The following is a 26335-nucleotide window of genomic DNA, read 5'->3' as shown; positions in this document are numbered from 1 at the left end:
AAACAACTGCAGAAGCTAGCAATCTGAAACAAAACCAGAAATTTGCTGCAGAAACTTAGCAGGTCTGGCAGCATCTGTGGAGAGAAAGCAGAGTTAACATTTTAGAACTGGAGAGGGCCCTTGATTAATAAATTAATATGGTCTTGGAGAAAGGCATCCATAAGGGAATGGATTCTTTCAAATTAATCTTATTGTCACCAAGCAAAGGAGTGTGTAAATAATGAAGGAGAGCTTATTTAACCCGTGTACCTGGAATTTTAATGATTTGGGATAGGCTGTCTGGAGTCATAACAAATTGAGGAACCTCAGTCAGGGAATGGATGTAAGAGTAGGTCAAATTGACTGTAGTTGCTCTTATTCCTTAAGTTACTATTCCCTACACTGGGAAGCCAACTGACAGTTAGCAGGCCCATAATGCTTCTCTTACAAATTTTTTGACCCTTTAGTCGACTATTGTGTTCCAAAGTTTTACAAATGATCTTTTATTCTTCTAGGTGTTACTCTCCATTGCTATTCACCAAGAAGAAAACATGGATGATAGTGAAATTAAGGACAGGTAGGTTAATATTCCAGAGCATACCATTTTAAAGAAGGTGGAGGTGTTGGGTGTCTTGAAAAATATCAAGGTTGATAAGTCCCCAAGCCCTGATGGGATTTATCCCAGAATACTGAAGGTGGCAAAGGCAGATATTGCTGGAGACTTGACAGGGATCTTGGTGTCCTTCTTAGCCAGGCAAGGTTCCACAAAGACTGGAGACTAGTCAATGTTGTTGCTTTATCTAAGAGCAACAGGGACAATCAAGGAAAGTATAGGCCAGTGAGCCTGACATCAGTGGTAGGAAAATTATTGGAGAAGGTTCTTTGGAACAGTATTTACTCATACCTGGAAAAGAATGGACTTATTGTGGTAGTCAACATGGGTTTCTTTTCTCAAATTTGGTTGAGTTTTTTTTAGGAATGACAAAGATGATTGTTAAAGGTCGGGTAGTGGATGTTGTCAACATGAACTTCAATAAAACATTGACTTCTTTGTAGGCTGGTCCAGAAGATTAAGTCATATGGGATGCACAGATGGATGCACAATTTGCTTGATTACAGAAGAGAAAGGATAGTTGAGGAGGGGTGTTGTTTTAAACTGGATGTCCAGGAGATGTGGTGTTCTGCAAGGATTCATGTCGGTGCTAGGACCTCTGATATTTGTAATATAGATGCTTTGGACAAAAAATGCAGGTTACCTGATTCATAAGTTTGCAGAATTGGCACCACTGTTGTTCGTGAGGAAGGTTATCAAAGGATATAGATCAGTTGAAACATTGGGCAGAGAAATGGCAGATGGAATTCAATCCAGACAAAAGTTTTGGGAGGTCAAGTGTTAAGGAAAGGTATACTGTAAATGGCAGGATCCTTAGGAGCATTGATATACACAGGAATGTTGAGGTGCGAGTTCAGAGTGACAGAAGTGGATCAGGTGGCAAGCAAGGCTTACAGCCATGCTTACCGTCATCAATTGGACATTCAGCATAAAAGTTGGCAAGTCATGTTGCAGCTGTATAAAATTTTAGTTAGGAACCATTTGAATTATTATGTGAAGTTCAGGTCCTCATTCTCCAGGAAGGACGTGGAGGTTTGGAGGGGGTGTTAATGAGGTTTACCAGGACATTGGCTGGATTGGAGTAGATTAACTGTAAGAAGAGGTTGGACAAATTTGAATTGTTTTTGCTAGAGTGCCAGAGGTTGAGGGGCTACTTGATAGAAGTATATAAAATTGGAAAGAGTCATGGAATGGGGTGGGCAGTCAGAGTCTTTCTTTTCCCCCCCATGGTGGAACATACTAGGGGACATGGGTGTAAGGTTGGAGGGGGAAAGTTGAAAGGAGATGTGCGAGGAAAGGTGTTTTTTTTTTTAAACACAGAGCGGGTAGGTTCCAGGACCTTGTTGCCAGGGGAGGTGCTCGAAGCAAATACAATAGCAATATTGAACAGGCATTTGGCCAGAAACATGAATAGACAGGGAATAGAGGGATATGGACCACGTGCCCCCAGGTGGGATTAGTTTAACATGACATCATTGTGGGTCAGAGTACCTGTTCCTGTACTTATATGTTCTATGACCTATGACCTGGATACCACTGCCTGCTACTGCATTCCCACCCAAGAGTCTTTCCAGCAATCTCTGGCCACTGTGATGGGCCAGTAAATTTCATGGCAGACTCTATGGTCACACCGGCCAGAGGTTTAAGACGATTCCACATACTCAAAGCGTCATGGACATCAGTATCTGGTAAGGCTGTTTGGCAGTGTTAAAAGATTCCTGAGAGCATGTAAGTGTTTTTCAAGGAGTGTCTATATAAAAAAAAGTGCCAATTTTAAAAGTTTGAGAATTGCCTCTGAGGTTTATCTCCAACAATCAGCCAATGTTATCAGAATTCCTGCTAGAAATAGGATTGAACATTACGTTGGGGCACAATGCAGCAGGGACTCTCATACTGGACAGGAATTGTGGAGGAGCAGCTCAAATAAAGGGCATCCATTTGTCACTCCATTCCTTCCGCTCGTTTTGACACTGCAATAGTATTTGATTCTATCCTGAGTAAGGCAGGCGAATCGATCAGCAAAGAAATGTGCTCTCCTGAACTCCAGAAGGGAAATCTAGGCTGGAGCACTCCATCTCTGATGGGGAGAGCTGAGCACTCAATACGGATCACAAAGATGTCAGACTCTACCTGGGAGTTAAAGTTATTCCTTATGCAGCTCATTCTCCTTCTCAGACTTGAATAATTCCAGCTGTGGTAGAGTCAAGTCAGCAGCTGTAATGAAATCTTAATACCAGATTGATCTCTCTTCCCAACTGCATGTAGCTTTGCACTGTCAGCAGTAACAATATATATTCATTACACAGCAGTAAATTACTGGAAATTAATTAACATGTGCAACCATACATCCCATGTCTGTCTCTGAATTTCCAACTACAGCAGAGTGCAGATGTCAATGTTTGAGAGAAAAACAAGCTGTGTAGGTGATGCCAGGGGAACCTGAATCCATGACTTAGGCACCAAAACAAATCCAGTGGCTTCAGAACCAAATTTCTCAATTACTTCACCACCAATTCATTTGCTGCACAATGAACATTGATTCTCCATGCAGTCTGCATTCTTAAATACACGATACAATCATTCCCTTAGTTTTGCAGTTGGCATCTTGCAGAAAATCGGATCTAGTTTTCTCACCTGGACCTGGTCCATGCCTCACCCAGTGACTCCCACAGCTTCACCTCCTTTGCACCGAGATGGACTCTGAGAAATTCTGTTGCATCTTTGGAAAGCAGCGGGCTTATGATGGTCCTGGGTATGTCTGGACCTCCGAGGGCCTGAACAACCTACCCAATACAACACCACATAAGAATCAAAATCAAAACAAAGGCATAAAAGGACAAACTCATTGCAAATGTATTGCTATCAAGTTGTCTGAATCATAACAAGGTCAGGCAGATTGAAATGGAGGGGTGTGAACATGGAGTTTTTCAGATAACTTAAAGGACCTTTCCTGTTCTAAAAACAGTGTTATCCAGGCACTTAGATGTTTATCCTTCACATTTCACTTCAACTGTCAAGTCTTTTGAGGTTTCTTGCATCAACAAACTAAAAAGTAACATTAAAATGGAGCCACACAACCTCTTTGAAATATTTTGATCATCAACCCAACACTGAAGAGCATAATACTTGTTCATCCTTGAGCAGCCTTTGTTTAAACTGTTACATGGTCAGGTTGGGTTTTTAAATTTTTAAATGCCCTTTTGCTCAGGGGAACGGTGGTGGAGGATGAGGTGCAGGAGAAAGCATTCTCCTGATGTTTAAAATTTTATAATTTCTCTACCAATCTAATTTCACCAAGTTACCTAAGACAACAACCTTTGCCCATTTGTTCCTTCTTCATTTCGGAGATGGATTTTTCAATGGATGTTAACCTGTTCTGAACACAAATATTTCAGCTAATCTAAAGCTCAGGCTTTCAAACGTGACAATAGCATATGCGCCTTGCCTCATTTATACATTACTATCTAGAACAAGTGTTATGGACCAGGCCAGACCCCCTCAAAATATTTTAGTAAGGTAAGCTAGACTCTAACTACTTCTTATTTTAAAGGCAAATGAGAAGTGCTGTGGTCCAGATGCAATGTGACTGGTCAAAGTAGTCGATGTTAAGCAAAACACAAATTATTTGAACACTATGTATAAATAAAAAAGAAAGGAAGAATTTAGAATAACTTAACTCTCTTGGAAAATGTAACAGAATGATAGATACAGCAACTCTTGCTAATTAACTGTTCCAGTATAGTAACATCCCATATACAAATGTCTTAGCAAAAAGGCAAATTAGAAAAATAGATTTGTCTCACAGGAAACCCAGCAGCAGAGAGAAACCCATCTTCTAACTATAACTGAGAGAGGGAAAGGATAGCTTCTACTTCTACAAAACCTCAGCACATTCTGCCTTGATGAGACACCAACAGCAGCCATTAAAGCTAACCCTAAAAACTTTTTTAAAAAACTTAGAAACCCTGGTCTGTGAGCTGGCCATGTCCAACCAAGCTGCTTCTATTGTTCCAACATTTAAAAAAAAAACAAGGCCTCACAAGCTGTTTACTTTCCAAGTAGACAGCTTGGTGCCTCTGACTTAAAACCTCTCTTTAGAACAAAACAGGACAAAATATACCTCTTAAAGCCACAGCACCATCACACAAGGATATTGTTGCTGGTGACTGTCAGATGACTAACATCTCCCCAAAGGTTCACACTCCACAGTTTGCCCAACAGTAAATCTACAAGTTGCCCTCTCCTTATTGTAATGTGTTACCTTACCAAGTCAAGTGGTCCAAATAGGAAGTGAAGCAGTTCCACTGCAGTTGGATTTTGAATGTGCCTTTTTAGTTTAGCCTAGAAACAATAACGATGCAGATTACTGAGTGCTCGTCATCCAAAGAATTAGTAACCATTGGCAAACAATTTTCTAGTCAAGACATGCCATTGATTACAATATTATTAAGGCATATTAATAAGCTACAGTATAATATCAACAAACAATATTGTTGATATTTGTTGCTTTCTTGTCCTAATAGCAGCTAAATGTTATGGACCATTAGGAGTTGTACTCATGCATTTCCAATATATTTCCACAAAATTGATATTCAGACAGTGACATAAATTAATAAACAGTTTTAGGAGAGGAACAGAAGTAGACTACTCAGTACCTGGCACATGTTCTGCATTCAATGAGATCATAAAACTTAATTTCTGTGCTTGTGGCATTTCCTTGAGCATCTTTGGATTACAGAAATCCATTAATCTCAAGTCTTAAATTAAAATGTATCTATAATCAATTCTATATAGAAGAAAAGTCCATCCTTTACTATTCCTTGTGCATAGGGGCACTGACAGATAGTTTTTAAATTCAGTGCTGTGACTAAATCTACCAGGTCAGAATACTCAAAAACTTAAAAATCAACTTGTCCTACAGATATGACGAAATAAGGATTCATTTAAATCCAATCATAACACTCCCACATTTGGCGCTTCCTGGGGAATGGATCATATTCTTGGTTTGTATCTGCCCTCACCTTACCAAATGTTGCTCAGGTGGGATACCTGGCTTCACGCCCCAGCTACTCCAGTGCTGTATAATCACATCACTGAACAGGTTGATTAGAAAATATCTACCACAGGACAGTGGAAATGAAAGTTGTGAAGACATGACTTGTACATTAGGCTCAGTTTGTCAGAATGAGAGATTAAAGACACAAATATATGGTCATATTATGCCTCAGCATTATGCTATAGGGTAAGCAGACAAGTATTTTTAAACAATTCTAACAATAATAGAATTCAGAATTCCATTTGCTTTGTTGATTACTGAGGGGGATAGGCAACTCTACTTGAATGGCCATGCTCAAGTATGTTACTGGTATTTAGATTTACAGCCTATCACATGAGTGTAAAAGTACTGTTGCAGATCAGATACCTTGTGTAGAAACTGCTCACTATTAATTTCCAATTAAGATCAAAATCAGGCTGTTTTCTAAACTGGTGACTAACATGCAACAGCACTAATTGGATCCCACTAATTGTCAAGCTACTAACAGTCAGGTTACATTTTCAGAAAAGCACACTATTGAGAAAGACTGACCAGCCTAATGTACAAGTCATGCCTTTACAACCCTTTTTTTCCCCCACTGTCCAGTGTGTAGATATTTTTGAATCAACCTGTTCAGTGATGTGATTATACAGCTCTGGAGTAGTTGGAGTTTGAAGCCCGGTATGCGACCTCAAGAAAAATTAATTAAATATTGCCTCATATATTAAAAGAAAACTGATCCCCATTTGAGTTCTTACCAAAAGATTCAAGGTCAGCTTGATCTTTTGCAAACAGTCAGTGAATTCCGCTGGCAGTGGTGGCTTTGCTCTCAGAGTAAGCATACCCTCTGTGTAATAGTGAAGGAGAGAAAAATTACATGCAAAAGTTCACTGATTTGGTACTACTCATAGTTACTTTATGTCATGTACACGGCATGTGCATTATAATGATAATTCTGGTACATACATCACAAGAATTAAAACAGGTCACTCATACAGGAAATGCTTTACAGTTTTATCTTTTTGGTAACAGGCAGTTTTTTCCAATAGGACTTTGTAAAATGAAAATACATAGAACAGAACAAATGAGGACGGAAGTATGGAATGAAGAAACAAAGAGAGGAAATTTGGATTGATAAAGTGGCATAAGTGAGGAGAAAATAGGAGGAAAGAGGAGTGAGAATGAAAAAAACAGAAGAAAGTAGAACAATATAAAAGGTGAGAGGCAAGAGAAGCAGTTTCTTACCCGCTGGTGCCTTTTTCTTATTCTTCTTTGATTTTTTTCTTTGGTTTAGTTGACTGTATGCTTCTGCAGCCTTTTGAAGTTTGGCTACAAAGAACTCAATGTCATCCAGTGTGCAATTTAGAATTTGCTGTTGAAAAAAAACGTTTAGCATGATGACTTTAGTGACATTGACAATGACTAAATCATAGTGCAGGTAAATATGGACTGATCATTAAAAGGAGGAAGATCGCTGTAACAGGTTAAGAATGATCCTTAAGAACACTGCAGTTATGATCGAGAGCATTTGCTTTGATGTGCGCGACAACTTTATTATGTGCACAACCCTTTTAAATTCCTTCCCAATCTGTGAGCATGCTGTTATTTATAAAGGAGAAAGTGAGGACTTCAGATAGTGGAGAGGTCAGAGTTGAAAATTGTGGTGCTGGAATAGCACAGCAGGTCAGGCAGCATCCGAAGGAGAGTCGACGTTTTGGACATACGACCTTCATTAGGAATGTGAAGGGGAAGGGGCTTGAGAGATAAATAGGGGGGTTGGGAATGGGGCTGGGCAGAAGGTAGGTGGGAAGGCGATAGGTAGATGCAGTGGGAGGTGATTGCAATAGGTCAATGGGGAGGGTGGAACGGGTAGGTGGAAAGGAAGATGGACAGGTCGGTCAGGTCAAGAGTGCAATGCTGAGTTGGAGAGTTGGATCTGGGAGGAGGTGGGGTAGGGGAGATTTGGAAATGGGTGAAGTCAATGTTGAGGTCGTATGGTTGAAGGGTCCCAAGGCAGAAGATGAGGTGGTCTTCCTCCGGTCATCAGGTGGCTTTGATTTGGCGGTGGAGGTGGCCCAGAATTTGCACATCCTCATGGGAGTGGGAGAGGGAGTTGACATGGTGGGCCACAGGGCGGTGGGATTGATAAATTGATAAATGCTTGATCTCGCAAGGAATTAAGGGCTATGGGGAGAGTGTGGGTAAGTGGAGTTGAAATGCCCATCAGCCATGCTGAAATGGTGGAATGGACTCAATGAGCTGAACGGCCTTACTTCCACTCCTATGTCCTATGGTCTTATGGTCGGTTGATACATGTGCACCTGGAGATGTTCCCTGAAACGCTCCATGGGTTGGCAACCTGTCTCCCTGCTGTAGAGGAGACTTCATTGAGAGTAATGGATATGGTAAATTAGGTGGGTGGATGTGCAGGAAAATCTCTGATAAATTGCTAAAGGATATTTTGGAGCCTTGGATGGAGGTGAGGAGGGAGGTGAGAGTGCAGGTTTTACACCATGTGCAGCAGAGGAAGATGCTGAGGGTGGATTGGTGGGAGTGTGGACCAAACGAGGGAGTCGCGGAATGTGGATGGGGTGGGGAGGGAAATATATTTTTGATGGTGGATCTTACTGTAGGTGGCAGAAATAGTGGAGGATGACATGTTGTATCTGGAGATTAGAGGACAGAAGGTGAGGAGGGATGGAGTCGAGGGCAGAGTTGCAAGAAGTGGAGACAATGTGCTAGACGGCATTGTTGATCATGTGGAAGGCAAAATTGTGGTCCTTGAAATAGGAGGATATCTGGGATATCCTGGAGCTGAATTATTCTGGGAGCAGTTACAGCAGAAGGAGAGGAATTGGAAGTAAGGGATCGCATTTTTACAGAGGTCAAGCGTGTGTCTGTCTACATAGGAATTTTTGGTTGCTGCATGGCTGCGAGGGATAACTGCCCAAGAGATATTTGTGTGTCAAATGTCTAGGGGGTTGAACACAACACTGTTCTAGCTACAGAACAGTTACCATCTCTCACCTTTGATGGTGCTAGTCTTTCCTTTACTTCATCAATTTCCCTTTTCAGGCATGCTATTTTCTCTAACCAGAACCAATATTCTGCTGTCTTCATTTCCAATATTGCTTCCAACATGATCAGCTTCCATTTGTGCTAAAAGCTTTGTTAACAATTTTTAACAATACATAAAATCAAAGACCACCCAAGTTTTTTAACCTGTTCCCATTTGCTCATTGATAACTTGTTTGAAGCTATGAAATGTAACCTTTTATAGTTCAGAATTCTAATGTCCCATGGTAACCCTCCTCCTTCAAAGTCAACAATTCTTCTCCATGATCTCTCCAACTCATCTACATCACTATGTGTACATCTCCTTTTGTTCGTTCCTCCCTTAAGAGTACATGGTTCACATGCTGTTCCTTCTTTTAACGTGTTCTTTTAAACTCATCACCTCTCTTTTTTCCCCCCATCTTGTGTTACATTAAGATTCATTTTAGAGTCTCCAAATCCTCATCCCCATAACTTCACAATTCTGTAGTTCTTTCATTTTTTTTTCTCTTATTTTTGTGATCCATTTGAGAATAATAGCCCCTTAAATGTTGTAAATTTCTATTTGGACCATCATGTCTGCTAACCAGTAGCTATGCAACCTAGTCCCACCTTCCAGTTCTTAGCCCATGGTGCATAGAGTCATAGAGATGTGCAACATAGAAACAGACCCTTCGGTCCAACCTGTCCATGCCGACCAGATATCCCAACCCGATCTAGTCCCACCTGCCAGCACCCGGCCCATATCCCTCCAAACGCTTCCTATTCATATACCCATCCAAATGCCTCTTAAAAAGTTGCAATTGTACCAGCCTCCACCACATCCTCCAGCAGTTCATTCCATACATGTACCACCCTCTGCGTGAAAACGTTGCCCCGTAGGTCTCTTTTATATCTTTCCCCTCTCACCCTAAAGCTATGCCCTCTAGTTCTGGACTCCCCGACCCCAGAGAAAAGACTTTGCCTATTTATCCTATCCATGCCCCTCATAATTTTGTAAACCTCTATAAGGTCACCCCTCAGCCTCCGTCACTCCAGGGAAAACAGCCCCAGCCTGTTCAGCATCTCCCTGTAGCTCAAATCCTCCAACCCTGCAACATCCTTGTAAATCTTTTCTGAACCCATTCAAGTTTCACAACATCTTTCCGATAGGAAGGAGACCAGAATTGCATGCAATATTCCAACAGTGACCTAACCAATGTCCTGTACAGCCGAAACATGACCTCCCAACTCCTGTACTCAATACTCTGACCAATTAAGGGAACCATACCTAACACCTTCTTCACTATCCTATCTACCTGTGATTCCACTTTCAAGGAGCTATGAACCAGCACTCCAAGGTCTCTTTGTTCAGCAACACTCCCTCGGACCTTACCATTAAGTGTACACGTCCTGCTAAGATTTGCTTTCCCAAAATGCAACACCTCACATTTATCTGAATTAAACTCTATCTGCCACTTCTCAGCCCATTGGCCCATCTGGTTCAGATCCTGTTGTAATCTGAGGTAACCCTCTTCGCTGTCCATTACACCTCCAATTTTGGTGTCATCTGTAAACTTACTAACTGTACCTCTTATGCTCGCATCCAAATCATTTATGTAAATGACAAAAAGTAAAGGATCCAGCACCGATCCTTGTGGCACTCCACTGGTCACAGGCCTCCAGTCTGAAAAACAACCCTCCATCACCACCCTCTGTCTTCTACCTTTGAGCCAGTTCTGTATCCAATATTTTAAAAATGCTCACATTATCTAGGGGTTCTGCTTTTATCAGCCAGTGAACATTAGATTCTCATTAATCTCTGCAGAAAACATTTTCCTCAAATTCCATCTAGATTTCCAATATCTTATTTTGAATCTATCCCCATTGTTTGTGGACACTTTGATTAAAGGGAAATAGGGATTCCCAATCAACTCCATTGAGTCAAACATTGTTGTGTCACCATATAGTCTTACCAGACTATAGGGGCTGCTCTCTCATTAGAGAAGCAGTTGGTGATGATTTAACTGAGGGTCACCAAGGCTCAGGCAAAGGAAGGGAAAATGTTGAGAAGTCATTCATGATAACCTCAAACTGGTGATGGGAATTGAACCCATGCTGTTGGCATAACACCGCTGTATAAACTGACAACCCAGCCAACTGAACTAAACCGATTCCCACCAGAGTCATTACCCCATGGAATAAAACCATTCAGGTCATCAAGTCCATGCTTTGAAAATGGAATTTGAGGAATCATGATTACTTGATTAAACTGGTCTGTCTATTTCCAACTAATGATGATGCTTTCAGCTGTTTATCTTGGCTCTTTGCAAAGGTGAATCATGGGAAAATGTATCTTTGGACTTTATGTATTAGTAAAACTTTTCATAGGTGTCACTTTTCATAGGTTCCCTCCTGACTATGAGAGAAGTATAGGAGTCTAATTATTACAAAAATCTTTGTGGAGATCGCAATTCCTTCCACACTGTACAACACAGCCCATAAAGACACATCCCAGGATAATGAGTGATATAATTCTTCATGAATATTGGTGAAAATTGTTATATTTAGTCATTTTTGTAAGATCTCTGAATTACTGGTTGATCTTTTACTTTACTCAAATGGAAGTTTCAGCAATAGTGAAAGTAACTAAACTACCAGACATCTTAGTGAGAATATGCATCAAGTAGCATAATACTAAATTTGAGACCAGATCTCTAGAACATATTCCTCAGAGATTTTCAATGTTAGAAGTGTCTTTCTTTTCCAAAGTGGTTTTCATAACTATCAGTTTGTAACAACCACTAATCTGCAAATGTAGTTATGTAGGAAATGCAGAAGTCAATTTACACAGCAAGCTCTATAAACAAGAATTGCGATGATGCCAGACAGTTTTGTGATGTAGATTGAAAGAAAAACATTGTCTAGGATATTCAAGGATAATGCGCAAACTTATTCTTAAAAAAAAGCACAATGAGATCTTTTAGAATCTCTATAGTTAGGAAGCTGGCCATTTTGCCCATCAACTCCTACACATCCATAAACACTATGGGCAATTTAACATGGCCAATCCAACTAACCTACACAACTTTGAACTGTTGGAGAAAACCGGAGCCCCTGAAGGAAACTCACACAGACATGGGAAGAATATGCAAACTCCACACAGAGTGGATTCGAACCTAGGTCCCTGGTGCTGAGAGGCAGCTGTGCTAACCACTAAGCCTCATCACTGGATGGTGAAGGGTCACTGGACTCAAAATGTTTAACTATGTTTTTCTCTCCACAGATGCCAAAAGACCCACTGAATTTCTCCAGCAATTTCAGCTTTTGTTTCAGATCTCCAGCATTCACAGTTCTTTGATTTATTTTAAAAGAATTAAATCCCTTAATGTTAATTATTTGCATTTCAGACATGATTCTAAAATTTGCAGATGAATTTGTTCATATATTTCTTTCCCATTATCTGGAGGATGTAATTTTCCTACATTCGAATCTCGTCATCCCAAAAGCAATTCGTCAACTTCCTCAAAGGTCATAAACAGATAATCATTAGAGAATCTATTCTCATAAAATCAATTGAAGGTTTCGAAAATGGCATTACAACTAAACATTTTGCTGAGATGCAGGACTCCTGTTTTTCAGAATTAATACCAAATCACTCACCACATCTTTCTCAATCTTTTGCGCCAAAACTTCAGGTGACTCCTCATGTTCCTGTGAACTGATGCTTCTCCGATCTTGTTCCACTGTGGGAAGACATTCAAGAGTTAACTATCACATTAAAGGACATTCTTCCTCCTCAAAAGGGGGAAAAACATAAAGAATCTCCTTACTTTTTTTTTCTAGATTGCAGCATTTGTTTGATACAGAAAACAGCTGAAAAAAAAGCAAAGACACGCTGTTTAAGAGCTCCTTTCCCAATGTATTCATCTGAAGCATACTGAATGCATCTATTACCTGGGCCACTTGGTTCCATTATGGCAGCAGCTCGACTCTTAACGCCAGGAGGATGGGCAGGTGCAATACTTTGAGGGGGTGATGGGATTATTGTCTCCCGCTGCTTCTTCATTTTTTCTTGATTCACCCTGATGAGAGAAACATGGTTACCGAATGAAACTCTCTGCTAGGAGGTAAAAACTGTGCAATCTAAAACAGATAAGATGTCCTGTTGGCACTGTGTAATGGTGTTGCAGTATATCATGCCAAAAATACAAATTCATATTTGCTGTTTTGGTGTTGCTCAGGTTCCAATCCCAATTCATGTTGTCAGGTACTGAACAAAAGTCTGACACGTTCCCACAGAGAAGGGAGGGATGATTGATGAATGAGTCACTGTTCTCTATCCCTATCTCATTTTAACCTACTACCTGACAGTCAGAGCAGTGGCAGAATGAACGGTGTTTCTTCATGGCACGGTGGCTCAGTGGTTATCACTGATGCCTCACAGCATCAGGGTCCCAGGTTCAATTCCAGTCTCTGGCGACTGTGTGGAGGTTGCACATTCTCCCCGTGTCTGCATGGGTTTTCTCCGGGTGCCCCGGTTTCCTCCCACAGTCCAAAGATGTGCAGGTCAGGTGAATTGGCCATGCTAAATTGCCCATAGTATTAGGTGCATTAGCCAGAGGGAAATGGGTCTGGGTGGGTTACTCTTCGGAAGGTCAGTGTGGACTTGTTGGGCTGAAGGGCCTGTTTCCATACTGTAGGGAATCTAATCTAAATGGATTCAAGAGATAATTTGTTGCATTGCCTAAGAGATAATGAATTGAGGACTAATGTGCCCATAAAGGCAGTTATAATTCAAAGTGAAATACCACCAATATCTATTTAGAGCATTAGGTATGAACAATGAAAGTTTTCTTGCCAGCATCACACACACTGTGCGAACAAGTCAACAACTGGGTTTGAATATTGGACCAAAGACTTTTGCCCACTCTTAAGATTCTTGTATTAAACTTATTTACTTCAGTGTCTGAGGTCGAATTTTTTGTCCTCCTTTGCAGTCAGAGATTGCACTCTCAACATCAGCATGAATCATCTCAGCCTGCAAAAGAAAAAACAGAATATGTGATCGATGTCTCATAATTTAATAATAGCTTTCATCTTCAAATATGTTCCAAAATTGAAGCATACCTGTGTAATATACTAGGTGTGCTCTGCTTGGATGTATTAACAATAAGGAGGCAGAGATTACAGAACATGCCCTCAGCTGATGAAGGTTTATTAATTAGAGGTGAGGATTTTGGGGGAAACTGGATAAAAAAAGATACTCAACCTGTTCTAATAGACCCACACAGAGCTATTTTGTTTATCTGTGAAATTTTTTTTCTCTACTATACAATGATTTCTTTTTGCACCTCATATCATTCCCAATGAAGCATACTGAAAGGTGCAGATAGAGAAATGCAGCCTTTCATGTGTACAGAGCCTTTGGAATGCTTACCCTTCAACACCTGCAACTACCAGTTTTCTTCAAGGCACAATATGAGGCCTAGAAGAAAACCATTGCACTGAGGAGAAAAATAATTTTGCAAATAAAAGAAATGGAATCATATTCACCACCAAAACAATTGTATAATAAAATGCCTTTAATGAGACTAACATCTGGTGGAGAAAGTGAAAACCATGGTTTCATTACAGTTTATTCATATTGTTGAATATTTGGTTTGTTGAGATGCTACTGTACAATGCCAAAAGGATAAGATATGCTCAGTTGTACAAATATTGCATGCTATAGTTTACTCTGTTACATCTTTGGTACTCTTTGCCAACTAGGACAAAAATCAACCTCGAAACATTGGCAGCAATGGTTGATAAAGCAGCCAAGAGTGTGATGGGATAGGGTTTCCATCTGCCATCCTAATACAAAGCTGACCTCACTCAAAGGTATGGGGTCAGTTAATTAGAATAATCATCGGTATGCAGATTGGATTTATTCAACTTGTAACTCACTTCATTTTGTCTAGGTTCACGGGTTTACACTGACTGTTTAAATTTGATTCTGCTTTACTTGTATGGGATTCGGGGATTTTTACCCATTTCTAGGGAATGGAGGTCTCTTATCATGCCTCTGTATAGTGTTGTTAAGAAGGCACGTGGTGTGTTAGTTTTTATTGGTAGAGGGATTAAGTTTTGGAACCATGAGATCATGCTGCAGCAGTACAAAGCTCTGCTGCGGTCGCACTTGGAATATTGTGTATAGTTCTGGTCACCGCATTATAGGAAGGATGTGGAAGCTTTGGAAAGGATTCAGAGGAGACTTACTAGGATGTCTCCTGGTATGGAGGGAAGGTCTCATGAGGAAAGGCTGAGGGACTTGAGGCGGTTTTGTTAGAGAGAAGAAGGTTACAAGGTGACTTAATTGAGACATACATGATAATCAGAGGGTTATATCAGATGGACAGTGAGAGCCTTTTACATCGGATGGTGATGGCTAGCACAAGAGGACATAGCTTTAAATTGAGTGGTGATAGGTATAGGACAGATGTGAGAGGTAGTTTCTTTACTCAGAGTAGGAGGGGTGTGGAATGCAACAGTAGTAGTCTCGCCAATTTTAAGGGCATCTAACTAGTCATTGGACAGGCATATGGGCGAGAATGGAATAGGGTAGGTTACATGGGCTTCAGATTGGTTCCACAGGTCAGCGCAACATTGAGGGCTGAAGGGCCTGTACTGCACTGTAATGTTCTATAATTAGGGCCATTGGTAATTCAATACGTAGAGCTTTTTTTTTGCAATACATAATTCTTCCAGGAACTTCACAACCATTTTGAGCATTTCACCATACATTGTATAAAATGTTTTTGCAATCGTGGTTATCATCATTTCACAATGTTTTTATTAAACAACTTTGCATCTAAATTGCATCACTCGGAATGTCGCATATTACAAGCAAGTTTCATGAATAATATCATTGTGATTTGGCTAGTCAACACAAAATTACCACTTTCAACACTAACTTTCATTTGCAGAAGTAAAGCACCCTTTTTGGTCGGCTCCTCTCTGCAAAATTTACTCACCCCAACCTCATCACAATTGAAGAAATGCATATCGGGTTTGTGCTGATCAGAATCTTGACACATGAGCAGTAAAACTGATGAATATTTGGACTGGTTGAGTACAGTTTGGCAGTGATGCACTGTGTTTAGTGGAAAGTTCTCCAACTCATCCTATAGAAACAGGGTGTCGTGGTGGGAAAGGGGTGGTAAAGAAAACAGAATACAAAACATTGAGTAAAGCATGCAAAGAAAAAGGGGAGAAAAAAGCTTACCAGGTATTTTGGACGGTCATTAAACTATCCAATATCACAATCAACCATGACTATAAATGGACTATAAAAGCTTTGGGGAAAAAAATAATCATCTCCACTACAACAGATGGCCCTGGTTGTCCACAACAGGGTGCCATACTAACATCAGTTGTTCAAAGATGTTCCTATTAGCATTTCAGTATCTGCCTGCCAAGGCATTTGAAAATTCTTACTGAATTACATGTTACATGGTGCGTGTGCACTCAAAACTGGAGCACAGATGTCCTTACTTGGACGTCAGCCCAAAATTAACCCAAAGCTTTTTAAGCTTTAAGCAATAAACTGTTGTCTTTTGAAGGGACTGACATTGGTTGAGGTATGAACCCTACACTTCAGCACCCTACTCAATCATTTTTTCCCATACAGTCCAGACAGTAAACATTAGCAGATGTTATCTTCATGGGAAGCATCCAAGCTAGTTCTGATAGAAAATGTAATTAACTTAGGGACAAAAGATGTAGACAAGAACTTTGAATCCATCAATGAATGTGCATTTTGTTGCTTCAGAATTCTGTACTAATTCTACGTGGCTGACAAATGGTCTCTGGATCAGTCAAAATAAAATCCTTGATAATTTTACCTGACTTTCACAATCCAGCAGTCTAATAGCTTTGTCATTCACTTGCAGCAGCATCTCCTGAGTCCACACCTTCCCTTTTGAATCCAACTGTAGTAGTTTCTTGACGCCATCATCTATTGTCACAATGGACTCACTCTTGTCCATTGCAAATGTGGCGAGATGCTAGAAACAGAAGCAAGCAATAGATCTTTATGTCCTACTGACCAATCAAACATGGTCCAGTTCATTCACTGAGTGCTTTCAGCATTTTGTTCTTCTAGCATGTTGCTAGTAAACTAGAAATTTCCATTTACAAGTGATTGCAAAGAGATACTTCCAACTATAACTCTTTGGATATTCTATCACAGATTGGATTTATGTAAAACTAATGTTGCATTTCTTCATTAACAATCTTCATCTATTTTCTGCCAAGTACAAGTTATCAGCCAAGAATTGAGGGGATGGGATGAAATTTAATCCTTAGTATTTAGCAGTGCTGTCCTGGGTCAAGGATCATTGCTTACTCTCAGTACTGACAAGATTTGTTGTTAAGCATTAGTTTGAAGCCTGGACCTGCAATATTTTTACAGTTTTTGTTTGGTTATTCATTCATGGGATGAGGGAGTTGCTGGCTCGGCCATTATTTATTGTCCATCCTTGATTGCTCAAAGGGAGTTAAGAGTCAATCACATTGATTTAACTCTTGACATACAGCAAAGGTGGCAAAATTTCTTCCCTGAACGACATTACCAAAGTAAATGCATATTTACAACAATCGGCAAGGTCATCATTTAGCTAGCTATTATTCCAAATTTCTTTTTATTTATTTCAAATTCACTGTCCATGCCCAGGGTAGAATTTGAACCTGTATCCACAAACCTTTGCTTGGGGTTTTGGATGACTGGTCCAGTGACAATACCCTTCTGCCTAGCGTTGAAAATCTCCAACCAAAGTCACATTAACCAACCCAAAAGGTAATCTCCTCTGTATTCTAATAACTCATTAATAGCATTACCTCCACATGGTACTGAGAAGTCTCATGCATGATTATGTTGGAATTGGAATACTTCTTTCGTTGCTCTGTAACAGATAGGTAGAATCAAATCAATCAATAAAGCTGGACACAATTTTTTGTCAGGAAAAGGTGACATTATATACTTATCAAGGCACAGGGTGTACCAAGAGCGAAGGAGACTTTCATATTATACAATTCTGAATAGAATGCATTGTTTTCAGTTCACATGAAATGTGTGACTCTAATCTATGGTTTGTTACAAATGGCATAACATGAACAGCAATTAGAGTCATAGAGATGAACAGCACGGCAACAGACTCTTCAGCTGAACTTGTCCATGTCAACCAGCTATCCTACATTAATCTAGTCCCATTTACCAGCACTTGACCCATATCCCTCCAAACCCTTCCTATTTATATACCCATCCAGATGCCTTTTAAATGTTGTAATTGTACCAGCCTCCACCACTTCCTCTGGCAGCTCATTCCATGCATGTACCACCCTCTGCGTGAAAAAGTTGCCCCTTAGGTCCCTTTTAAATCTTCGCCCTCTCACCCTAAACCTATGCCCTCTAGTCTGGACTCCCCCACCCCGGGAAAATACCTCATCAATTTACCCTAACCATGCCCCTCATGATTTTATAAACCTCTATGTCACCTCTCACCCTCTGATGCTCCAGGGAAAACAGCCCCAGCCTATTCAGCCTTTCCCAAAGCTCAAAATACTCCAACCCCAGCAACACCATTGTAAATCTTTTCTGAATTCTTTCAAGTTTCACAACATCTTTCCTGTAGAAGGGAGACCAAAATTGCACACAATATTCCAAAAGTGGCCTAACCAATGTTTTGTACTTGAAAACATATCTTTCACTGTAACACTTAGATATATCTCCTCATCTCTGTTACAAATTTAAGCCTGCTATAGATATATTGGGTTTAGTGACATCAAATTTCCAAGAAGTGGGTCACACATTCCTCATTGTATCCAATTGTGTCTATTATATTGTGTCGAGGTAAAAACAAGGACTGCAGATGCTGGAAACCAGATTCTAGATTAGAGCGGTGCTGGGAAAGCACAGCACTTCAGGCAGCATCTGAGGAACAGGAAAATCGACGTTTCGGGCAAAAGCCTGATTCCTTCCTGAACTAGGTACAGGGCTGAATGTGTGGGCAGGCACTGAGGTGAATGAGCATAAAAAATAATACTGTTGGCAACCATGTCAGTCCCCTAACTTCCCATTTTCCAGGAGGTAAGATACAGGGGAATGGGAGATATAGCCACAGGGTGACTTGCCCAACACAACAGGTGGTCAATGGCCAAAAGCCAACTTTCAGAAACCAACTGGGATTTTCCAGTTGATGTCCAGGTTCCCACAAGGACTGGAATTGCATAGAGGTGGCCAGGAACACAGCAATCTTGGGGTAGGGTTCTCAATTTTTAATCACCTGGTCCTCACTACCAAAAGGAAGGGAGTACACTTCATAACCCTTAAGTAAAACAAAATACCGGGAACGACAGAGATGTAAAACAAACACAAAGTGCTGGAGACAATTTGGCAGCATCTGTGCAGAGAAAAAGCATTAACATAGAATCAAATATGACTTTCCTTCAGAACATTTGAGAGCTTGTATCATTGAGACAGATCTACATAAAATATTTCATGCCTTTTAACAAAGCTGTTCCATTGGGAACGCTTCATCCCTTCTGAATGATTGTTGTCAGAACTTTTATTTCTTCTCTAAATTTTCAGATATGTGCCAATGGCACCCAGTCACACATCCAGCTTAAAGTTCTACCAATTCTTTCAGCACTATTTCCACAATTACATCAGGATTTACTGACTTACTTGCCCCTAACCCTTTAACATTTCAATTTCATTCCAATTAGTTGCCATCTCGTTTCTGGTATTTGCAACTACCATACTGGAAATTTTTGTAATGTACATCTAGTTAATTCCGAAACTTCTTTAATGCATAAATTAATGAGATTCACTGACCCAGATGTGAGAGATATTCCTCATCTGTATATCTGAACATATAAACATTTGTTCAATTCTCAAGTGAAAAATGTCTCCTTGATAGATATTCTCAGTAATAATATGGTATCAAATATCTGACCATTAGTCTTCTACATCTTTGTAGTTTTCTTTCTGTACAATATGCTCAATTACTGCTCTTAACACTTATGCATCTTGTTCTCCTTTTGAATCAGCACTCTCACTGTAAATGTGTAAACTGACAGAATTTTAACTTTAATTATCTCACTGAATAACAGGAGGATTCAGTTTTCTGGCATTCTTTACTAGTTTGTCATGACTCTCATACTTCTTGTGTTTTCTCAACAAGATACAAATTTCAAATAAAATTTGTTATGGCATTCACCTCTCAAGTTAACATAGCAACTTTGCATCTGCATTAATGCATTTGAATCAGGTAAAACACGAAACAACTGCAAATAATGGAAATCAGAAACAAAAACAGATTGCTGGAAAAGCTCAGCAGGTCTAGCAACATCTGTGGATAGAGATCAGAGTTAACGTTTCGGGTTCAGGTGACCAATGTCCTGAGCAAGGTGCAATTTCACCAAAGCCTGTAAAACTGTAGCAAGGCTTCTCTGTTCTTGTATTCCTCTATTCCAATCCTCTCGCAATAAAGACCAACAAATCATTTTGCTTTCTAATTGCTCAATGCACCTGCATGTTAACTATTAGATCTCCTCTTATAAGCATACCAGTCGCTTTGAATATGAATGTTTACAAGTCTAGCTTTTTAAAAGTGGAAATAAACAAACAAATTACCTTTTGTATTATTGATACGTATTTGTCATGAACCTTTTCTGTGAAGTCTCATTTTAATTCTAGTTTCTCAGCTCAAAAGGAATTATATTTTTGTTGAGCTCTATTACTTTTTGTAGGACTATGTTTAATCTGTACTTCACTTGTCTGTTGTTCCCTTTGTTCCGATTATTTGTGCACGGCATTGTTTGCCGATTTTCTGATTGTTTGTCAGATCTCGTTGCCTTTATATTACAGAAATTCATCTTTCTCCTTCATTAAGTACAGTTATCATTGTTGCTTTTCTGTTTAACAATGAATGCCAATTCTATAATGGGATCGTGATTTGGAGATGCCGGTGTTGGACTGGGGTGTACAACACTGACTGATGAAGGAGTGGTGCTCCGAAAGCTAGTGTGCTTCCAATTAAACCTGTTGGACTTTAACCTGGTGTAGTGAGATTTTTAACTAGAATGGGATGACATTATGGCAAATCATGTGCCGAGAATGTGCCCACCAGGTAGCAGATTGAGTTTGCCCCTTAAGAAAAGAATATCGGATATGAAATAAGTTTGGAATTTAGTTGGCATAACTCAAGAGTAATTCATATTAAAACAGTTATCTAAGCTGTCAAATGAATGCATCTGTATATACAGATGCAGTACATATTGGTTATAAAGATTTACAGCATAGGTTTAAGAGATCTTTAATAATAGATAATAATAATAATAGATCTGTGATCCAAGAACAAATTATATAAGAATCAGTATTGAAGCATGTATGCAACAATATTTTGATTTATGAAGAGATATTGCACCATGCCATAACAAATAGTCACTTCAGGGAATTTTATAGACTGTTTTCAGCATCTTTTAATTTTACGTCACTATTTTTTGAAGTACATGACAATACTCTTACAACCAAAATGGTTGCAAATTATCAACCCTACCAAGATAAAGACACAAATATCCAGTGAAGAGCCTGTTTCCATGGTTATTCATTGTGAAGCCAAATAAATAAAGAAACTTTGTCCTTCACACAAAGAGGTGGCGAGAGCCATTTCCACTTCTTCCACCTCACTTGGGAAGGTGCATAAATCTAAGGATGCTTAATGAAACTGGTGGTGGTTTGTGTAGCTCAGATTTTATCACATCTTGGACTCAAACTTTCAAATTATCATCAAACTAATCTGACAGACAATAATCCTATTAAAGACCACCTACTTACCTCAGTGATTTTTACAGCCAGACTTGAGGAACAAATATGAGAGGAAAGTGGCCAGAAATCCACTTAGCAAAGGATCAATATTGGAGTCATAGAGTTATGCAGCACGGTAACAGACCCTTTGGTTCAACTCATCCATGCTGACCAGATATACTAAACCAATCTAGTCCCATTTGCCAGCATTTGGCCCATATCCTTCCAAACCTTTCCTATTCATGTACCCATTCAGGTGCCTTTTAAATGTTGTAATTGTACCCACCTCCACCACTTCATCCCATACACATACACCCTGTGTGTGAAAAGGTTGCTCCTCAGGTCCCTTTTAAATCTTTCCCACTTCACCTTAAACCTATGTCCTCTAGTTTTGGATTCTCCTCACACTTGGAAAAATGACCTTCGCTATTTTCCCTATCCATGCCCCCCACGATTTTATAAACTTCTGGATGTAGGTTTGCTCGCTGAGCTTAAAGGTTCATTTTCAGACATTTTGTCACCATACTAGGTAAAATCTTCGGTGAGCCACCGGACGAAGCACGTTTATAAACTTCTGTAACATCACCTCACAACCTCAGATGTTCCAGGGAAAATAGCCCAGTCTATTCAGCCTCCACCCACTGCTGCCTCACAGCGCCTGAGACCCAGGTTCGTTTCCCGACTCAGGCGACAGACTGTGTGGAGTTTGCACGTTCTCCCCGTGTCTGCGTGGGTTTCCTCCGGGTGCTCCGGTTTCCTCCCACAGTCCAAAGATGTGCGGGTCAGGTGAATTGGCCATGCTAAATTGCCCGTAGTGTTAGGTAAGGGGTAAATGTAGGGGCATGGGTGGGTTGCGCTTCGGCGGGTCGGTGTGGACTTGTTGGGCCGAAGGGCCTGTTTCCACACTAAGTCTAGTCTAGTCTAGTCTAGTCACCCAAAGCTCCACCCCTTCAACCCTAGCAACATCCTTATAAAAGTTTTCTGAACCCTTTCAAGTTTAACGACATCGTTTCTACAGAAGGGATACCAGAATTGAATTGAGTATTCCAAAACATCTTACCAATATCCTGTACAGCCGCAGCATGACATCCCAACTCCAATATTCAATGCACTGACCAATGAAGGCAAGCATGCCCAAAACCTCCTTCTATCCTATCTACCTGCAACTCCAATTTCAATGCATCCAAGACACTCAGCTTATTACAGCAATTGCTGCTGTATTCTGGTAAGTGAAATACTTAAAAGATCCCAAATCCATGCTAATAACTACTGAAAGATGATAAGTGAGATGTTGTAAAGTAGCAGGAGAGATGATAACGGAGATAATTGAGTCAGAAGCCTTGAAAATCTCTGACTTGGAGTTGGGGGCTTTTTGGAGCAGTTGAGAGGGTGTTGCTGGAAAAGCATAGCAGGTCAGGCAGCATCCGAGGAGCAGGAAAAATAGACATTTCAGACAGGAGCTCTTCACCCACCTCATGCTTTTTGGAGGAATCCTGGTGCTGGGCGATTGGGACACAGTCAGTACATTGAGTTGACGGAGAGGTGCCAATGCACATTTTTCAGGATACATTCAGTCACTGTCTATCTGGTAATTCAAATACCTGGGCTTCAACCATCCCGTGGCTCAACACTTTAACTCTCCCTCCCACTCCACCGAGGACATGCAGGTCCTTGGACTCCTCCATCAGCAGAACATAACACGACGGCTGGAGGAGGAGCGCCTCATCTTCTGCCTGGGAACCCTCCAACCACAAGGAATGTACTCAGATTTCTCCAGTTTCCTCATTTCCCCTCCCTCCACCTTGTTTCAGCCGGTTCCCTCAACTCAGCACCGCCCTCCTAACCTGCAATCTTCTTCCTGACCTCTCCGCCCCCACCCCACTCCAACCTATCACCCTCACCTTGACCTCCTTCCACCTATCACATCTCCATCGCCCCTCCCCCAAGTCCCTCCTCCCTACCTTTTATCTTAGCCTGCCTGGCACAGTCTCCTCATTCCTGATGAAAGGCTCTGGCCCGAAACGTCGAATTTCCTGTTCCTTGGATGCTGCCTAACCTGCTGTGCTTTAACCAGCAACACATTTTCAGTTCAGTACCTGAGACAGCCAAGCTCAAGAAATGGAAACCGGAAAGATAAGTCACATGTTACTCTTGTATCCACTTAACAGTCCTTCTGGCTGCTGTTCTCCAATAGTAGCTGTGGATGGCTCCATAGTGTGGCTTTGCCATCTTATAGTCAATTCACCAAACTCAGACATTTTGACTTAAACAGCATGTACTCCTTGTATAAATGAATGAAAACACATCACATTAAACATGGATTTAGTTTTCTAATCTACATAATTTTTTCATTTAAGTAGGAGTTCAAAAGAATGAGGAAGTTTGGGGATGATAGAGCTTTAATTCCAATGAATTAAACCTCTGATTCTAAAACATGAGAGTTTGAAGAAGTGAGTGCTGCTTTCCTGCTACACAAACCCCACAAGGCTATTGTCAATTATTAGGTGAAAGTGAGGACTGCAGATGCTGGAGATCAGAGTCAAGATGAGAGTGGTGCTGGAAAAGCACAGCAGGTCAGGCTACATCCAAGCAGCAGGAAAATCGACGTTTCGGGCAAAATATCTTCATCAGGAATCCTGATGAAGGGCTTTTGCCCGAACCGTCGATTTTCCTGCTCCTCGGATGCTGCCTGACCTGCTGTGCTTTTCCAGCACCACTCTCATCTTGACTATTGTCAATTAAAAGCTTTTGCTCAGCTTTCACTATGCCTGGGTTACACAGCTGTGTTTACTATCCACAGTCACACCTGAAATTTGACCCAAATATGCAAAGAGAAAGGTCAGGCGCTCATTGCTTTCCAGCAGGGAATTATAAAATAGACTTCACTGCAAAAGACATCTAAATACAGGAAGCAATTAATTGATGCAGGGGATTAAAATCAAATGCAGGAGGTGAGATGGTGAGAGAGAACTTAGAAAAACCTCCTCGTGCTTGTAAACTGGAACCTTGGCAATATTGATAAAAACTTCTAGAAGAAAGTGAGGACTGCAGATGCTGGAGAGGAGAGCTGAAAATGTGTTGCTGGAAAAGCGCAGCAGGTCAGACAGCATCCAAGGAGCAGGAGAGTCGATGTTTCGGGCATGAGCCCTTCAAAAGCCAAGGAAATCTCAAAAATGCTCTGGGCTGATTATCACATTACTCTGTGTACTGCACATAGTTAAGAGTGCATATCCTAACCATAGGATTGGACAACAGGGCAAAATGCTATGCCTAAAACTGAATTATAGATTTAATTGCTGCTGGCCTTACAGCCTCAGTAAGGACCTGAATATGTGGCTTCCTCAATAGCCATGCAAAACCAAAAGATGCTTCTTCCTTTCTCACAAATCCCACAGCCTTCTGATATATACACTGACCATCTCTGTAGTTCCTTCACTGCCTAACAGCTATTTTAAGCACCCAGTGGATTACATATTTAATATTTGATCAACAGAAAGCATAAAATATTTTTCATTCATTTGCACTACTTAATATTCAGGTCCCCAAATGCCAAATTATATGTTTGGTTTTAAGCTTGGTGAACCAACTTACTGGTTGCAACGGAAAGACCCACCTTTACATTGAGCATACTATCCACCATTTTGTGTGGCATATCACCCTGCTTAATGCAATTGATCTAGATTAATGACAGGGGGAGTCCAACACATCTGTGCAAAAGACAAGGTTAAGTATTTACAAACACCTTCAAATAGAAATGCTGAGTGTCCATCTCGATCATCTCTTGAGGTCCTCAGCTTCACAGATGTCAGTCTTCAACCAATTTGATTTACTCTGTGAGCTATCAAAAATGGTTGAAAGCATTGGATACTACAAATACTACGAGTCCGACAACATTCTGGCAAAAGGACTAATGAAAATTGTTTCAGAATTACCAAGTTATTCCAGTGCATCTATAACATTGGAATTTATCCAATAATGTGTAAAATTGCCCAGGTGTGTTCTGTCCACATAAAAAAAATGCAAAAGATCTAAATCCATGCTATTACCTTTGATCTCTTTTTGCACTGGAGCACCTACTGATGGAAGGCATGGGAGTGGATTTTTAGGAAGGACCCTCATCTGAAATCAGAATCTGACCCAGATGCCAATTAGGAGACGCATAAGTCAGGAAAAGTCAGCTTTGGAAGGCCAGCATCATCCAACAGTGATTCTTTTACACATGTCGGTATAATTGGGTTCTCTGAAAGGAACCATTTCCTTATTGAACCATATTGAAGACTTTAAGCTTGTGATGTATATTGTAGATAGGCAATCACTTCATACTGAAAAAGTGAACAATCTTGTTATCCCATCAAAACCTCCTCTCCTGACCCACTTCTAAGATCTGTTTGTGGCTAATTTATATAATTAGCAGGTAAATGATGTTTAGCTAAACATTAATACGATTCAACAAGCCAGAAGTAAAACAAATGCATCAATACTACCCGATGCGCCAAATGTGGTCAGTTGCCAAAACTGATGAAAACCAATTCAATGCTGACAGCTTTTTAGCAACAAGGCTAAAATGATGACTATCACTGCATATAGTAACCTAACTGTTGGCAGGGGAATTGTTACCACTGCACTTGCCAATACGTAAAATAATTATTTTTGACTACTTAAAAATGTTACCTGTCCTTTGTAATTTTTAAACTCTATAGTTGCATATTTGATGCCAGTAATATATATGTTGGGGTGGCTCAATGGTTAGCACTGCTGCCTCACAGCGCCAGACCCAGTTTGATTCCAGCCTCAGGCGACTGTCTGTATGGAGTTTGAACATTCT

The 26335-nt window shown here is 40.4% G+C and overlaps 1 protein-coding gene across 1 annotated transcript in view; it reads right to left on the bottom strand.

The window, feature by feature from the left end:
- eps8l2 (EPS8 like 2) overlaps positions 1–26335 on the bottom strand; it is a 156854-nt gene that overhangs the window by 26834 nt on the left and 103685 nt on the right. Inside the window, exons 4-13 of the mRNA XM_060838846.1 lie at positions 17541–17605; positions 16547–16708; positions 15677–15826; positions 13622–13701; positions 12618–12745; positions 12324–12406; positions 6873–6999; positions 6386–6474; positions 4859–4933; positions 3227–3375 (exon numbers count right to left, since the gene is read on the bottom strand). Coding sequence (XP_060694829.1) covers positions 3227–3375; positions 4859–4933; positions 6386–6474; positions 6873–6999; positions 12324–12406; positions 12618–12745; positions 13622–13701; positions 15677–15826; positions 16547–16708; positions 17541–17605 — 1108 coding nt within the window. The remainder of the gene's footprint in view (positions 1–3226; positions 3376–4858; positions 4934–6385; positions 6475–6872; positions 7000–12323; positions 12407–12617; positions 12746–13621; positions 13702–15676; positions 15827–16546; positions 16709–17540; positions 17606–26335) is intronic.

This window comes from Hemiscyllium ocellatum, chromosome 18 (assembly GCF_020745735.1).
Source record: "Hemiscyllium ocellatum isolate sHemOce1 chromosome 18, sHemOce1.pat.X.cur, whole genome shotgun sequence".
Taxonomy (NCBI): Eukaryota; Metazoa; Chordata; class Chondrichthyes; order Orectolobiformes; family Hemiscylliidae; genus Hemiscyllium; species Hemiscyllium ocellatum.
The sequence above is the reverse complement of the archived record's forward strand: the minus strand, read 5'-3'. Positions and strand labels throughout refer to the sequence as shown.